The sequence below is a fragment of the Podarcis vaucheri genome (genome assembly GCF_965113315.1).
Source record: "Podarcis vaucheri genome assembly, chromosome: 4".
NCBI classification, from domain to species: domain Eukaryota; kingdom Metazoa; phylum Chordata; class Lepidosauria; order Squamata; family Lacertidae; genus Podarcis; species Podarcis vaucheri.
Window position 1 is genome coordinate 61,807,301 of NC_138762.1, and position 17,890 is coordinate 61,825,190.

Below are 17,890 nucleotides of genomic sequence, written 5' to 3' on the forward strand. Positions count from 1 at the left end.
AGGAGAGTGCAGCAGCATGGTCACAAAAGACCATATTGTGTTCCTTCTTTTCATCAATCAAAAGTTAGATAAGGATGGGATTTGGAGTAATGCTCCCTATGATGTAGGGAAGCTTCCATGGGAGAAGATGCTTCTTGAGGTAGTCTGGCCCAGGTTAGTTTATGGCTTTCAAGGCTAGAACCAGCACCTTGAATTGCTCCAACAAGCTGAAAGCTAATAAAGTTATTTAGATACCAGTGCTGTGTGTTTCCATTTGCTTATTCTTGGTAACAAGTGGACTTATGAGTTCTGAACTAAGCTAACTGAAGTTTGCAAACAGTCTTCAAGGGCAGCATCAAACAGAGCACCTTCCATAGGGTGGCAATTTCCGTGGATAACTCACCATTCTGTAGCACTGGCCTCAGCTGGCATATCAAACTGAGGGAGTGAAAAGCACTGTTGCCTTTGGTTCCAGGAGGAAAAACCAGGTTGAGGAGTACGTTCAACCTGCTCATCTTATAATTCAGAGGAAGTGCAAGTCCATTTAACCGTAAAGGGAACCACAAACTTGCAAACTAATCAGACTGAACTTGATAGCGCTATCTCATCTAGATTGAACTTTGGTTTGCTCACCCTCATCAATTGATGATTGCTAATCCCAGGCAGCAATTTATGACAGGGGGAACCTGTGGCCCTCCAGATGTTGTTGGGCTCCAGTTCTCATCTCTGTTCACTGGCCGTGCTGGCTGAGGTAATGACCAGGTTCCCCATACTTATTCTGTGACTTTTACCACCTCATCTGGTTTTGTTGAAACAGGATAAATAAAGCATAGTGTCATTCGCATACTGGTGACACTTCCCTCCAAACCTCTTAATGACTTCTTTGAGCAGTTTGATGTGCCTTCCCATTTGGCAAACACATTTACTCTAATTTATTTGCATGGAAATCTGCACGCTTCCCCTTTCCGTTTTCAAGACAGAAAGGATATTTGTTCAAGGTAAAGCCCATGGGTTTGGGGTTTTTTTTTAATTCTGAGACTGATTTAAAGTATCTGCTTCTGAGGATGATTTTAAATGAATAAGAGCATTATTTGTCATTTGCCAAAAAGTTGCTAATTTTTCCTGCCACCACTTAGGTTTTGCCTTAAGTTCATTTGTGGAATTTTGTCAATTACTGTTTTTATGCATAAAGGTAAAGGTACCCCTGACCATTAGGTCCAGTTGCAGATGACTCTGGGGTTGCGGCGTTCATCTCACTCTACAAGTCAAAGAGCTGGCATTTGTCCTCAGACAGCTTCCGGGTCATGTGGCCAGCATAACTAAGCCACTTCTGGCAAAACCAGAGCAGCACACAGAAATGCTGTTTTCCTTCCCACCAGAGCGGTACCTATTTATCTACTTGCACTTGATATGCTTTCGAACTGCTAGGTGGGCAGGAGCTGGGACCGAGCAACGAGAGCTCACCCCATTGCAGGGATTCGAACTGCCAACCTTCTGATCAGCAAGTCCTAGGCTCTGTGGTTTAGTGTCTGCTAAATTGCCTTGTGTGGGGGCGCTTGAGCACGCATTGGGTGATTAGAACAAAATCTTCTTGTGGTGGGAAAAGAGTGACAATGTGAATCCATTCTCCAGGGACCACTGTCATTTTACTGATACTTACTTTACTTCCAAATCCAACAATTCCAAATGCTTTAAAAAGCAACCCAATGCCAAATGTGTGTGAGATTGTGCAATTTTGAAGTTATTAAGTGCATGCAACCTCCCTCCCACCTTTAAAAAGCTGTTGAGCATGCTTAATGGATGAGCATTGCATCATTTGGGACTGCAAGCATACTTTGCATAAGTAACAGTTGTCCACTGGGGGTCATAAAGTTAGTGAATTAATTGTGTTTGTAAGCAAGGTTTGAATTTATTTTTGATGGTGCAATTCAGCTAACATTGCCAATGCAAAAATGCTGGAAGACAGATTTGCACTGTTTCATAACTGAACCTATTTATTTATTTAAATTTATGTTCCAGCCCTTCCAGAGATCTAAACACAATCGTATTTGATACAATGATTGTTAACCTAACATGCAATAAAGTTCTGTCTGACTAAATTGTATTTACTTAAACTGACAGATCACTGTACTGGATACTCTTTTGCTACATGAAGTTGCTGTCTTCAGAGTTTGGCTTTCTGGATAAGGTTATTGACAAAAATCCAGAAGAAACACTAGAACTCTGTTGCCGTTGGCTGTTCCCTAGTATCGTTAAGGTCCACTTTTTACAGTCTAAAAAGCTGCTATTCTGGTGTTAAAACTACCTTCCCCAAACTTCAAAATATTGGGAGCAGCAAATGGAATAGAAACAATTGCCTTTTCTGGCCAAGGGCAGTTCACCTTGGCAATATTGCAGCTGCCCTGTTCCATATATTAAAAGTGCACCCCTTTTCTGTTCTCCAAAAAGCAGCTCAGGCATTCTTTCCATATTGCTGTGCTATCATTCATCTACTCACTTGGGATTAATTGCTAATTGTCTTGAACAAACAGATGTGACTAGTCGTATCTCTGAGAAACAGTGAAGCATACACAGTGTTTTGTGCGATTATTGAGCTAATTTGGTCAATCAAGAAAACCACTGATTCTGAGAATTGGTATAGCTCCTGCATAGTGTCAACTAGCTTGTGATTTGTGGGAGTTGGACTTCTGTGCGTGTGTGTGTGTGTGAATCCACTAACCTAAATCTGAGGTTGTCTTCTGCTGAGCCTTCAACTCTTTCCCCTATCCCATGCCTCATCTGAAGGCTTTGTTTTCTAGAGGGGTAGGGGCTTGACTTTTTAGTGTATCATTGCTCATTTAGAAGTAACTTATCCTATACACGCTTATTGAACTTAGGGGAAGTTTTGAATAGGCACTCTGTTAACTCGATGCACATTGCCAATGCAACTGTTGTTGCTGCATGTCTTTCTTAAGCTAAAGTGGAAAAAGCTTGTTGGGGATCACTACAGAAATAGCTCCAGGCCCCAAAGAGCATATGGTGGGAAAAAGGAGTTCCCTTTCTTGTGTCATGTAAGATTAGTGCTGTTGATGGTGAGATTGCTGTACAATTTATGCCATGAGGCGGAATGTGATGCTAAATTTGCTTCAGTTCCTCGATTTGAATTGCATCAGCTGAAGTTCACTTCAAATGGCAAAGGACCAAGTTTGCAGAACTCCAACATGTGTTGAACAGCACATGTGTAACTGCCATTGCCAGTCAGCTAGCTCTGTTTTGATCTTGCTGAGTTTTGAAGTTTTTTTGTTCCTTTTATAGTGAAAATCACACACATGGTTCACATAACTGGAATTCTCAAATTACTGTGTGCTCAATCTTTTGTACCATCAGTGAGCTTGGGTTTTTGTTGGATATGCCTTTTTAAAGTTGGAAGTGGTCCTATGTCAGAAAATACTTATCTGAGCCCAATTCCTATAAATTCTACTGGTCCCATATTAACCTGCAAATTATCCTCAAATACTCTACAAGGATACTTGTTGCTACTTAAGCAAACATTAGTAATACATTTGTTGCTCTTTGGGTGATCTTTTGTTGTTTTTGTTTACTAGAAAATTTCTAAAACTTTAAATGTTGGTACTTTCAGTAGTCCGTTTATGTAGTTTAAATAAATAATGACTCATAGTGACGGTCCATGCGTTTTGGGGATGAAAGCTCCTTACCCATTTACCTGTGAGCAATCTCAATTGAACTGAGTGAGATTTGCTTCTGAGTAAACATGTATATAGCACTGTTAGGCCTGTTAAATATCACCATATTCAAAACCTTCCAGTTGCCCAAATAGCTGCTTAGAAAATGACACTGCTGCCAAATTAGGTCAAATTTATGGTGACCTTATATTCTGTTTTGATAACCATGACCAACTCTGGGATTTCATGTTTCTCATGTGTGAACACACCTTTTCCCACCTTAACAGCTTGGTTACTAAGACCAATACCTTATAAGTGGAATGGTTTACAAAGATTCACTATGAAATTTAGTATGAAATTTAGTATTCAAAGCTTGCTTTGCAATAGAAATGGTTTATGTGAATTTGTTGGCCATCATTTAGAAGTTTGAGGTTTTTTTGTTTTTAAGGAATGATGAAATTATTTTATTCAACCAGAATGCATAACTGCATTCTAGTTTAGGAAGAAGGCATGTCTTCTTTATAGGAAAGTACGTTAGGGAGGAAGAACAATGCTTATTTAACTCCTCTCTCGGGCTCATTTTGGGGGTTAATTACTAGAGAGAACCACTGAAACACACAACTTCAGAACAACATTGCAGTTCTGTATACTGTTTTATGTATTTTTCCACACTTCATCAGTTGTACTGAGGGATTTACTGAAAAGCCTGGCAAAACTTTGGCCAGTGTGGTATGGCAGAGCATGAGTTACTGTTAGTCAGTCTGTCTCTTCTCTCACTTACCACAAAGGTTTACCCTCCTGGGAACTGTGGTTCAGGCTGGCAGTTCTGAGATGCAATTTGTCCATCTTTTTGCCACTGACTTTCCAATTCTGATGAGAAATTGTCTTCTGTGTCAGAACTAGGTTCAAAATATAAGACTTCTTTGGAAATGAGACACTAGGCTCTGAGCTCCAAATTATGTTGCAGAGAGAGAGAGAGAGTTGACTTTTCAAAATGTATTTTAGGAGTGCTTTACACTTTTCCTTCACAGATATCTGAAGTAGTGTGGTGGTTAAGACTGAGGGGAGCAAGGACATCCTCTGTTTAAGGCTCACCTAAGCTATGATGCAAACAAGAAAATGTTCGCACAGCTTAGTCAAACTATGGAACTCATTACCCCAGGAGGCAGTGATGGCCACCAACTAGGATGGCTTCAAAAGAAGATGAGACAAATTCATGGAGGAGAGGGCAATCAATGGCTACAAGCCATGTTGGCTGTGCTCTGCCTCTACAGTTGGAGGCAGTAGTACTTCCAAATAACAATTGCTACAAACCACAGGAGGGGTGATTCTTCTTGTGCTCATGTTCTGCCCCCTAGTTTCCCACAGGCATCTTGCTAGCCACTGTGAGAACAGTATGATGAGTCCTTTGGCCCGATCCTGCAGGCTGTTTTTATATTCCTAAGTCTTGTGCCACTTTAAAGCTAACCGTTTTATTATGGTATGAGCTATGGACTAGAATCCATCAGATGGTATGAAGCGGTCTTCTAAATAGCAGGTATCTATGTAGATGGGTATAAAGGGGGAAATACACAGAATAAGATGAGAGGGGAAATACAAAAAAGGACAGACTGACAATTATAATAAAGTTAAATAATTGTGCTGTTATGCATGCCCACTGCTGAGCAATTATATATAGACCTTGGGCCAAGCTATCAGCTTATTCTTAGGTAGCACCAGGTTGGGTCGTGTTTGGTCGTGTCCGACTCTTCGTGACCCCATGGACCAGAGCACGCCAGGCACTTCTGTCTTCCACTGCCTCCTGCAGTTTGGTCAAACTCATGCTGGTAGCTTCGAGAACACTATCCAACCATCTCGACCTCTGTCGTCCCCTTCTCCTTGTGCCCTCCATCTTTCCCAACATCAGGGTCTTTTCCAGGGAGTCTTCTCTTCTCATGAGGTGGCCAAAGTATTGGAGCCTCAGCTTCACGATCTGTCTTTCCAGTGAGCAATCAGGGCTGATTTCCTTAAGAATGGATAGGTTTGATCTTCTTGCAGTCCATGGGACTCTCAAGAGTCTCCTCCGGCACCATAATTCAAAAGCATCAATTCTTCGGCGATCAGCCTTCTTTATGGTCCAGCTTTCACTTCCATACATCACTACTGGGAAAACCATAGCTTTTACTATACGGACCTTTGTTGGCAAGGTGATGTCTCTACTTTTCAAGATGCTGTCTAGGTTTGTCATTGCTTTTCTCCCAAGAAGCAGGCGTCTTTTAATTTTGTGGCTGCTGTCACCATCTGCAGTGATCATGGAGCCCAAGAAAGTAAAATCTCTCACTGCCACCATTTCTTCCCCTTCTATTTGCCAGGAGGTGATGGGACCAGTGGCCATAATCTTCGTTTTTTTGATGTTGAGTTTCAGACCATATTTTCCGCTCTCCTCTTTCATCCTCAATAAAAGGTTAGGTTAGAGTACCAGGTTAGGTAGTACTAGGTTAATGGTTTAAAATGCTTATAGCTAGAAGTTATTTCCACTACAGCTTCCGCCATATATACTTTTGCCACCTCTCTTGCATCTTATTGGGCTTTTTCTTTCTCCTCTGCGCCTTTCCCAAAGCCCTTGACTGAGTTCTTGAAGATCTCCTCCTTGTAGCCTTCCTGACTTGAGACATTTGGCAGCATTTGCTTTCTCCAAGCCTCTTGTGTTCCACTGCATAATATATGCAGTTAGATTACTACCCACATTTTCCACATATGCAGGCTTTTGTGCTCAGTACAGAACTGGGTGGTGTCCAAAATGTAGTATTTTCTTGTTGGTTGTGTTTCAGTTGAAGCATTTGGCACCGTACTCAGGACTTTGGAATTCTTTTAGAAAAATGGAAAAGAAGCATAAAAGCTTCGTAAACAAAATAAAAAGGAATTATTATCAGATAACTTTTGCCATCTTGCTTGCTGTATGTAATGGCTGTGTTTACATGCCATGTTAAACCATAATGCTTAACAAATGAATGTCACGGCCCCAGACCAGATCTCAGAGGCATAGGTCTATGGCAGCTGCACCTCTAAAATAAAGATAGTGCACCTCATGTGGGTCTGGGAACCAAATCGTCCTCTGAAGAGACACCTCTGCCACCAGAGTCTCATGGCTGGTCTACAGAGTCCTCACAGGTCAAGAGAGCCCTGAGAAGATATCCCCACAGTTGGAAGCCCCTTTGTGGCAAAGGAGCCAATGGCTACATCAGAAGGCACCAGCTCTTTCACTAGCCAGGAGGCAGCACTCAGTGATTACTCAGACAGTATCTCCAGGACCTAGCTGAGATAACTTAGATGGCTAAAGGGGCAAATGCGTCTTTGCATCCCATTAACTTTTGACCTCCCCTTGCTTGGGCCACTGCTGCTCCTTTGTGATCATGTTTTGCTTCCTCCCTGCTTTGCTCCTTCTGCTCTCCTGGCCACGCTGTGCTATAAGGGCAGCAAACTACAAGCACTGGCTTGTTATGTTCTGAACTGCTTGTTTGTTGCTCCCAAGCTAAACATAAGTGTTCTAATAATAGAATAATAGAGTTCAAAGGGACCCTGAGAGTCATTTAGTTCAACCCCCTGCAAAGCAAAAATCTCAACTATAAAGCTTCCATGACAGATGGCCAGACAACCTCTGCTTAAAAACCTCCATGGAAGGATATCAAGGGCTTCCATTCCACTATTGAACAGCTCTTATTATCATAAAGTTCTTCCTGGTGTTTAGTCAGAATCTCCTTTATTGTAACTTGAATCCATTGGGTTCTAGTCTCGGGCACAGGAGAAAACAAGCTTGCTCCATCTTCCATGTGACATCTCTTCAGAAGTACCGTTACAAATTGCCTCAAAGCAGGTACATTTTTAATACCCATTTTTTCATTTGAAAGTATATAAAAAACCAGCAATGTATTGTTGCATGATGCATTATAGTACATCAAGGCTTTGAATGGGGGATGGTGAAAAATAATGAAAAGCAGATATCCATGAAAACAGCTGAATGTGAATTGCCGCTCTTTGGTGAAGCAGAAATATCAGTGAAGGGGACATGGAATGTTTTGTACATCTAATACTAATTGTTTCTTCTGTTCCTAATCTTCTAAAGATGTATTTTGAAATAGCCTGACTTCAAATGCTGCATAAATGGATGGCTGTTCCAAATGTTTCATTGAATAAATGGCTAATTCTGAACAATGCACATTTTCCATTTGCATTCTCAAAAGCAGATTTTCAGGCTACTGTGTGCCAGATTGTTAAAAATAGATTTGGAATAATTTCTGAGGGGAAATAATGGCAAAGTCTAGCATACGATTTGGGAGATTTCTTTGAGAGCCATAATAAATACTATTGGCTTAATTTCACCCTTTTGTTGGCGGTAGCACACCTGTAGCTGGGTCGTATTCCTTCTAGCCCCACAAACTGCTATATTTTTACAACACCGAAACATAAAATAAGGAAGGCTCTTTCCAAAGTTTTGTAGCTTTGCTTCACAGTTCTTCACAAAGTTCATTGTGCAGTGTTATGCATGGCAGGTAGTGCTCAAAACATTAGAGTCTTGTGCTTCTTCAGTGGGACTCATGGCTATCTAGGAATTGGCAAAGCTGATGACTTCCTAGGGACTCTTTTCCTAGTCACAGAGGAGGAATATATTCTGCAGGTGATCAGTACAATCTGCACAGGGGCAGGAATAAGCTAGAGTTTAGTTCTCTGGAGCTCCCTAAGAATGAACAAATTGCCTTGGCCCAAGGTCTATGTATAATTGCCCCATAGTGAGCATGCACAATAGTAGCAGGCACTCTGTGTTGCATAGCGCTAGCATCATATTATTGGCGTGTGCATGTTTCTGAACAGTGAAGTTCCATCTACAACTTTTGTGGCTAAAATGGAGCTTGCCTCCATTATTCCTGTTCCTAGAGTAACAGCTTCTCATATTCGTACATGCTAAATGCCAAGATTTTGTACATATGTACCCCTGGTGATTGAGATCAAGCAGATTTGTAGACCCTTATCCCAATGATGCAATTTTATTAACTTGCAGTGGCCTGGACACAATGATGGGCTGAATGAATCCAACTTAAGTCCATTGATTTCAGTGGGTCTGCTCTGAATGACTGACACTGGATATATCCCATTATCTATTTGTAATCAACATTTCCCATGAAACCTGATAAGAATGGTGGTTTCCTGTAACTGAAAATGATATCCTCCCGGGATATTGATTGATCACTCATTCCTCCCACCCCAAACTATTTTGAGGTAATTAATTGCCTGTTATTCTGTTCTGCACTACAATTGCAGCTTAATTTTGTCAGCTTGAGAGGTGTATTGCTTCTGTAGGATTTCTCTTGAAAACAAGTTGAAGCATGTAATTTCAAAAACAGTGGGATCTTTCTGAAAAACACCCTGACAGAGCAAACTAAATTATTTGCAGCCCCCAAGAATTTTCCTCACATGGAACTAACTCTCTTCTGTGCTTTTAATAACTGCACCTGCATGGACTGGAGCATGGTGAAATTTATGGTGCATGCATGGCTTAGGGGCTGACAGTTTAGGGGTGGAAATCTTGTTGCCCTCCAGATGTTGTTAGACTCCTGTTCAGGGATAATGGGAGTTGTAGTCTTAACAACATCTGAAAGGGCCGCAAATTAATCTCTGGCTTAATCCTGTGCACGGCTACTCAAAAGTAAGCCCACTTTGAGTTCAGTGGAGTTTACTTTCTGGTAAGCAAGTATAGAATTGCAGCCTTAGTGCTCCATGGAAGTTAGCAAAAAGTTCCATTAAAAATTAATAAGGGGTTTTAAATGTTCTTGGCATTTTCTGGAAATAACCATGGAAAGAGCTAACTCTTCAAATATTGCCCACCAGTCTGCTGCTTTTACATGATGCATCTTTGAGGAGCACTCAGTCTAATTCTCTGAAAAATTGTTTGAAAGAATACATTTTGGTGACACTTTTCTTGAGCTGAACATTGAGACCAGAACCCCAGAATTCTGCCAAATAGTGCACAACAAAGCATGAAAAGCATTCCTTTAGTAACATCATCAAAGCCGTTAGAGACTGCTATTTAAATCTTACATAGCTCAGCAGTGCTTTAAAATTCTACTAAGTTTAGTGTTTTCTACCATGGAGCTGTTGACATGCCAACATGTCTGCCGACATCAGCAGTTTTAAAGAAAGTAACAAGAGTAGAATACTGGGAAAACTGTACTAGCAAAAGTGGGGGTGGGGGTGGTAAAGGAAATTGATTCTGTCCATGAGGAAGATCATGCCTACTATAATAGTCTGTCTTTGGCACAATGATGCAGGTTATGACCTCTTTAAAAAAAAAAAGGAATATTGTATTCTGAAGTGTCAGAATTTTCTGCACAGTTATACAGTTGTTAACACATTTGTTGCATATGATAACAGAATCCTTCCTTAAGCTACAATTTGCTTGTAACATAAATGCTATTTTGCGTCATTCAAACTACATTGTGGCTATTACTTTGAAAACGTGATTCCTCATCCCTTCAATTGACACAGAGGTGTCAATTGTGGTTATGAGTGCTCTTCAAAATGTGGTTACTTGAGTACCGTGAGCCTGTGCTTTCACTGGTGGTGAGTGATAGTTCCCCTCTTTGCGTGCTTGTACCAGTCTGTGAACCTTTTCATAATCACTTTTGATGATAGTAGTAGTAGTAGTAGTAATTATTATTATTATTATTACTACTAGTAGTATGTCCTAGGGCCATAGATGTTAAAAAACCCACATAACCACAGTGCTTTAGTGAATGATGTGTGGATGATAAAAAGAAGGGCTGCACAGCCAATCACAGACCGAGTTATAATAATCCCAGCTTGTTTGAATTTCACTCTTCAGGGGACCCGCTATATCTATTCTATTAAAATGCAAAATAAAAGAGGAGACAAACGTTTAACGAGACTTATAAATCTTTGAGGCGCTATATGGTCATCTCTTTTATTTTATTCATACCCCATTCAGCATTTTCTTAGATAGGATTATTGTACCTTAATGTGTACAGTGGTACCCCGCAAGACGAATGCCTCGCAAGACGGAAAACCCGCAAAACGAAAGGGTTTTCTGTTTTGGAGGCGCTTCGCAAGACGAATTTCCCTATGGGCTTGCTTCGCAAGACGAAAGCCCATAGGGAAATCTCCGGGGACCTCTTTTAAATGCTGGTGGTGGGGAGCAAAGCCTTTCCCCCCCCCTCCGGCCTTCAGAAGAGGTCCAGGAAGGCTGGCGGGGGCCGAAAGGCTTTGCTCCCCACCGCCAGCATTTTAAAAGCACTCCGGGATAGCAGGGAAGCGCTTCCCGCTATCGCGGAGGGCTTTTGAAGGCAGGCGGGGGGAGCAAGGACTTTCGCCCCCCGCCCGCCTTCAGAAGAGGTCCTGGACCTCTTCTGAAGGCGGGCGGGGGGCGAAAGTCTTTGCCCCCCCCTGCCTGCCTTCCCGGGAGAGCGGAGAAAGGCAGCGCCTTTCTCTGCTGTCCCGGACGGCTTTTGAACGCAGGCGGGGGGGGAGACTTTCACCCTCCCGCCCACCTTCAGAAGACGTCCAGGACCTCTTCTGAAGGCGGGCGGAGGGTGAAAGTCTTTGCTCCCCCCTGCCTGCCTTCCCGGGAGCTTTTACATCGCCCCGGACAGCGGAGAAGTCCTCCGCTGTCCCGGGGCGATTTTAAAATGCCGCCCGCCAGCATTTTAAGATCGCCCCGGACAGCGGAGAAGTCCTCCGCTGTCCCGGGTTTTTTTTAAAATGCTGGGGGTGGGAAGAAAAGCCCTTGTCCCCCCCCCTAGCCTTCAGAAGAGGTCGGGGGACAGACTGTCCCCGGACCTGGTCTGAAGGCGGTTTCCATAGGAACGCATTAATTGATTTTCAGTGCATTCCTATGGGAAACTGTGCATCGCAAGACGAAAAACTCGCAAGAAGAAAAAACTTGTGGAACGAGTTAATTTAGTCTTGCGAGGCACCACTGTATTGCATATTCTGCTTGTGATTAATAAAGTATCTGTGCAGTACCTCAGATTTTCTCTAGGATTAGCTTATATATTTTTGGTGGATGGATTCCTCTGTGTAAAGTAGCTGGTTCTAAACACACTGCTGCATACAATAATCTCCACAAGCTGACTTGCCAAAGGGATGAGTTGGTGTTATTAGCCCATCCACTCCTGTCAAACAGGTGCCTGGCTCTGTTGAAGGTGATTGTGCCAGTCATCTGTTCCATGAGTTGCATGGAGTGACCCAGTTACATCAAGGGTCTCCTGGTGCATATGGGAGGATTTCATTTTATTTTTACCCCAGTGCATCACTCTGCTTGGACATACAGGGACGAATCCTAAAAGGATTGCCCGCAGTTGCCGAATAAAAGTGAACATATGCCTCTGTACTCTTGTGTTGAAAGTTTATTTTAATTCAATTAACACAAATATAACATTGCTGGTAGAACGTCGTGATGCTCCAGGTCCACCCAGGTAAGCCTTTTTTTTTTTTTTTACAGTCTTTATATTCAGTAGTTAAATAAAATGCTATTTTGACTGGCCAGAATAGCATTAAGGTAAAATGGATGTAATTGCATTTTAGCTGCATTGGCTGTGCTGAGTAGCTGTGATTAAGCTCAGTCACATATGTATCTGGAATGGTAGTTACATCTGTATTCTGCTTCTACAGCTGTTTGCTAGGATGGCTGATGCATCCACTTGTATCTTTTGAACCATCTTATAGTGAAATATCTCTTGAGACTTGTGTAAGATCTTAATTTGTGATGGAAGTTCCTTACAAGATGAATTGTAGCCTTCCTTGACACAATATATATTGGGTAACAATTAGACTCCATTCGGTTTTAAAGTGTATATCTTTATCCATTTCACTATAAACTGATTTTGCTGCAAGTCTAATAAACATGAAAGCTTACCCAGTTTAACTTGCTCTAGGATGTTTGTTACATCCTAATTCTGCCTTTGCTCATCTCTGCAAGAGCTTTCCTTACGCTTTTCAAGGATGTTGTTTCCTTGCTTGCTGCAGTTGTTTTTCTTTTTTGTTGTAGGATCGGGATACTCACCGCTAGAAGATGATGAAGACGTGTATGCACACAATAGATATAAAGGTGAATGCTTTGCTTATATACTAATGAGGATCACCCATTGCCAAGAAAGCTTTTTTATCCTTTTTCTGCTTGGAGCATGAAGCCTTAGGGTATGTCTGTGCCAGCCAGATTTTTTTGCACGGTTTATTTATTCTGTGAATAGCTGTGAATGCCCTATCATGATTTGAACTCCAGTGCTACGCTGCTGTGGTTTTGTTTGTTTCGAATCCATGAAAATATGTGTATTTACATCATTAATACCCTTATACAAAATATTCAAACTGGTTTGAATATTTTGCACCCCCCAAATAATGATTGTGCACAAGTCATGTATGATGTTCCTTCCTTTCAAATAATCTTACTCTCCCATCTTACTCATGCCTGCTTATTTAGCAGTCTTACAGATATATTCTCAAGTCCCTGGTTCTGATTTTGTAGAGCAATGCATAAGATGAGTCTGACATGTAGATGCAAAAATCTGGCAACCCTTCTTCCAGAGGAAAGAAATGGAGGTGTGTGTGTGTGGGGGGGACCCACAGTTACTGTAAACGCGATATAAACCACATGGCTTCCAAGTTGGATATATGGAGAGAGGTAGGAATGTTAAGCTGCCATGGAGATGTGCTGACATAGTCACAGCCTTGGAATTGCCAAACTTCATGTGTGTTTGAATTTTCTGTACTTGTTGCTGTTGAACAGCAGAGGATGGTAGAAGCACTACTCATGGATTCTCCTTTTATTTCCAAGGAAAAGTTTTTAATTATCTGACATCAGTTTTTGGAGATCAAGCAGATAGTTCATGTTAATTAAAAATAAGCTGCTTTCTTCTTTCATGCACCATAGCATCAAAATTAAAAGTTGTCTGTGATCTCTACCTGATTGATGATACTTTACTGAGTTTTTTCCATAGCTTTTCAATAGTATCAGTTCCTCCCCACCCCCTAAAAAAAAGGATGCTAATTATGAACCAGGCAATCCTAAGAATTCACAGGTAAACTCAAAACCTTTATTAAGAGGATAGTGTTTGCAGCCTTTCTAAACAAATCAATTGCTGGTGACAACTGAAAGTGAAATGGGTTGTTGTTTTCATTTAACAGGCTTGCAAAAGCCCTACCTACAATTCTGCCCTAATCCATATTTTTGGATAGAGCAATAGCTTTTTTATATACAATGGCATACTTAGATATTATTTGGAATGAAGCAACTTTCTTATGGCTGAGTGCTTGAAGGGAAGTAATTAGAGAGCTAGTGAGTTTTCTGTGTGTTTACTTTTGTGTAACAGGTAAAGGTAAAGGGACCCCTGACCATTAGGTCCAGTCGCAGACGACTCTGGGGTTGCGGCGCTCATCTTGCTTTATTGGCCGAGGGAGCCGGCATACAGCTTCCGGGTCATGTAAGCAGATGACTAAACCGCTTCTGTCGAATCAGCAGCGCACGGAATTGCTGTTTACGTTCCTGCCAGAGTGGTACCTATTTATCTACTTGCACTTTGACATGCTTTCGAACTGCTAGGTTGGCAGGAGCAGGGACCCAGCAATGGGAGCTCACCCCATCATGGGGATTCGAACCGCCAACCTTCTGATCGGCAAGTCCTGGGCTCTGTGGTTTAACCCACAGCGCCACCCGTGTACCTTTGTGTACTTCAGCATAAACAGGATTATTCAGTCCACACCAGTATCTGTCTCAGCACACCTAACCTTATTTTTCCTTAAATCTATTGGATTGCATCTGCGTTTTGCTGTCTGAACTTTGGCTAATAGGGTTACCCATTCTGTGCAATGCAGACTCAAAATCTGATGGTGTAATAAAGCTATAGGAATGCTCAGGGCAGAATGTGAAATCCAAAAGAACAGAAGCTGGTATCATAAAAAGTAGACCTTAGAGCTTAATATTTTGAAAGAATGGCAATTGGAACCTTCATGTAGAAGGTGCCTATAACTCTGTTCATAACAAAAAACCATCCTAGTAATTGCCACTAGCTTCATAAACAAAACCCACCACATATCCTGTGAGCTGAGCTCACAACTTAGCAACACAGTGGATTAGGAGGCAAGCATATTGTTGCATGACATCTCCACAACTAGAGTAAGGAGAAAGAATCTTATTTGCAAGGTGGGTAGTCTAGTGTGGTAATCCCCAATCCTTGCTGTGTTGTGGGTGGGCTCCATTGTGGGTGGAGGCACCATGGCAGTGGCACCAGAGCAATGGTGTCTGTCATCATGTAGTTCAAAACTACCAGTTGCACCATAGTAGGAGTGGGAGGCATCTTGCTGTGGCCCAATGATCATAGAGCTGCCTTTGCAGGTGGCTGAGAGATTTAATTCCAGTATTCAGCTGCCAGGCTGCAGACTGGAATTAAGTGCTGTCCCTGTATTATACCAGAGCTTCGTAGATTACACTGGCTCAAACTGTTTCTGAACTCAGTTTCGAAGTACTAGGTTTTTTAAAACCCCCACATATGATGTTGGGACCGAGGTATCTAAAAGGTTCCTTCTGCCTTCTACATTCTGCAGTGACTTTGATAATTCTATCTTGGCATAACTCCAAAGTTAGTAAGAATTTCATATGCCTGCATTATGTATTCCTGTAGTGCTTTACTCCTTGCCTCCAGTCAGTTGAATATGTCATTTCTGTTTCAATATGCAGTAGAACCTCGATACAAGAGCATATCCAATACATTTCAGAAGTTTTGAAAAAAGGAGTCTCTGTGCTTGTGTCTATATATGTCAGGAATATATATTCTTTATTGAATAGGCTGCTAATGTCCCTTAATCTGGTACATCCATGCTTGTGTCTATAGTATCCTACCATTGGTATAAACAATGTGGTAAGTATTCTATCATTCCTCTGCAAGTGCAGAAATTTTACAGAGCAAATTCCACTAACCCAAAACTAGAGGCCTGCAGCCCCTATTTTGGCTGGTGGGTTTCAATACATAGAATTCAGCACCACTACCCTGCTGCCCTTCTACCACCTTGCAGCTGCCCAATCAGCAGACCACGGGATAATCTCCCTCATCTCCTGCCCCCATCCCTAGCACATACTTCCCCCATCACCCATCTCTCTCTTGCATGTGTGCCTTTTACTGTGACTCATTTTTAAAGGTGACATTGAGCCTTGAAGAAAAAGGCTCATGAGATTCCTTTGCCTGGAGTAGTGTTTAAACTGAATTGCCTTGGCTGTATGTGCGTTGTGAAGCACATTAATTCATCAGTTTGGATGCTATGTGTAAGCTTTTGTCGCACACCCAGTATTACATTGTAGACCAGCCCCCTCTCTCCAGCGCTGCCCCCAGCCTTGATCTCCCTTCCTGATGCATATGCCATAGGCAGGGCCCCACTGCCTCAAGGGCAATGCAATATCGATTCACCACACATCAAACAAGACTTGGCTTATTAAGCAAGATTCCACTGTTTAGGATAATCATTACTTCTAACTCTTGGACACAGAACTTAAAATCCAGCATTATATTAAAAAATCATTTTAAGTAAATATATGATCTTATAACCAAACGGAATATAGTTTGTTTTCCTTTTGAGGAGAAAAAATTAACAAAATATCTAATAATTCTAACTGTCCACATGGTGGCAGGCTTAATCCGCAAGCAGAAAACTAAGGGGTCAGTGCTCATCCTCCCACTGCACCCGTGCTAGTCATTCCTCTGATTTTTAGTGGCTCAAGATTTGAACAGAAAATATAATTCATATGCCACACATAGAAAGCAAATGCCTTTGGTGCTGTTACTTTGGAGGGAGTCTATAATCAGCTTGCAGTCTACCTCTCTGTGTGTAATTTTATGTTCTCTTTTTCTTCCCAGTAAACTCTAGTCCAACACTACTTTTAAACGTGTGGGTTTTATCCAACAATGTGTATGCAGAACTCCATTCAAGCAAGGGAATTTCCTCTCCCCTTCACCCCCCCCCAAAAAAAATCTGCTCTGAAGGGTTCCCCAACCCTCCCCAACAGATTTTGAAGGTTGTGGGGAGAGGAGAGGAAAGTTCCATTGCACGAACAGATGTCAGTTGTGCAAGTGGAATTGCAGCCTTAGATACAGTCCTGTATTATTGTGCATTTTCTTTTTCCTCTTATAAATGCACGTATGTCTTTTACCAGATACACCATGGTGCTCTCCTATCAAGGTGAAATACGGCTATGCCAGCTGCAGAAGCCCTCGCGGAGGGTATTATAAAAACGTCTTGGGAACGAAATGCGACATTCGATGTCAGAAGGGCTATGAGTTGCACGGTCCCCAGGAGCTTATGTGTCAGTCAAACAAACGCTGGTCTGGCAAAGTTTTGTGCAAACGTGAGTGGATCATTACTTTGGCTCTCAGTTCAGTTGTTTCTGGCTAATCAGCCTAGATCTACTAGAGAGGCAAGAGTTTTTTACACAGCAAAAATATTAACTCTGTTTCTCTATGCACTCTATCAATGCTTTTTTTTTTAAGTTGCACATACAGAAAACATCCGCAAGGAGGTTAACAAGGACAATCTCCTACCCCAGTGTTAGGGAACCTGTGGGGTCCCAGTGGTGGAGCTTCATGCTCCAGCACTGGGGAGCGGAGAACTGGCGTGTGTCCCGGGGGCGGGGCGTCCAGCGCAGGGGGGGCAGCCATGATGGCACCCTGGGGACTGTGCTGCCGGGAACAGGGAGCTCCCCCCGCACTCCTCTTCCTCCGCCAGTGGGGGGGCCTTCCAGATGTTGTAGGACTCCCACTCTCACCAGCCCCACCCACTATAGGGTTGTATAAATGCTAATATTTGAGCTCCTAACAGCCTCACCATCTAGTGTCTTAAAGCAGAATATTTTAAATACTGTTTTTGTAACAATATCCTTGCCAGGACGGCTAAATAAGACCCGGTTTTACGATATGGAAATACACTTTGTTGCCTTCAACCTCACCATTCCCAGCTTAATCCAAAGCACAATTTTCTCCAAGTGTAAGATAGCAGCAAACAAGGCACACCTTGCTAATCACTGTCCAACATAAGGCTGTCCACTTGAGTTTTGGCAATTCCGTCTTCCCTGAGCATTTTCACAGCAGACCCGGTGGGGGAGGAAGAAGCAGGACTTACTTGACCTTGCCTCTGTGTGTGCTCATGTTTTAAAGGCAATTCAGCCATTTCAAAGAGTAGTAAAGTACCCGCTGCATCCATTACTTTGGCAGAGGCAG

General features: G+C 42.2%; 1 protein-coding gene across 2 annotated transcripts in view; it reads left to right on the plus strand.

Moving 5' to 3' along the window:
- SRPX (sushi repeat containing protein X-linked) overlaps window positions 1-17,890 on the plus strand; it is a 31,453-nt gene that overhangs the window by 3,111 nt on the left and 10,452 nt on the right. Inside the window, exons 2-3 of one of the 2 annotated variants that reach the window (XM_082219968.1) lie at window positions 12,679-12,738; window positions 16,831-17,022. In XM_082219968.1, the coding sequence (XP_082076094.1) occupies window positions 12,679-12,738; window positions 16,831-17,022 (252 nt within the window). The remainder of the gene's footprint in view (window positions 1-12,678; window positions 12,739-16,830; window positions 17,023-17,890) is intronic. The other variant, XM_082219969.1, reaches the window with a different exon arrangement.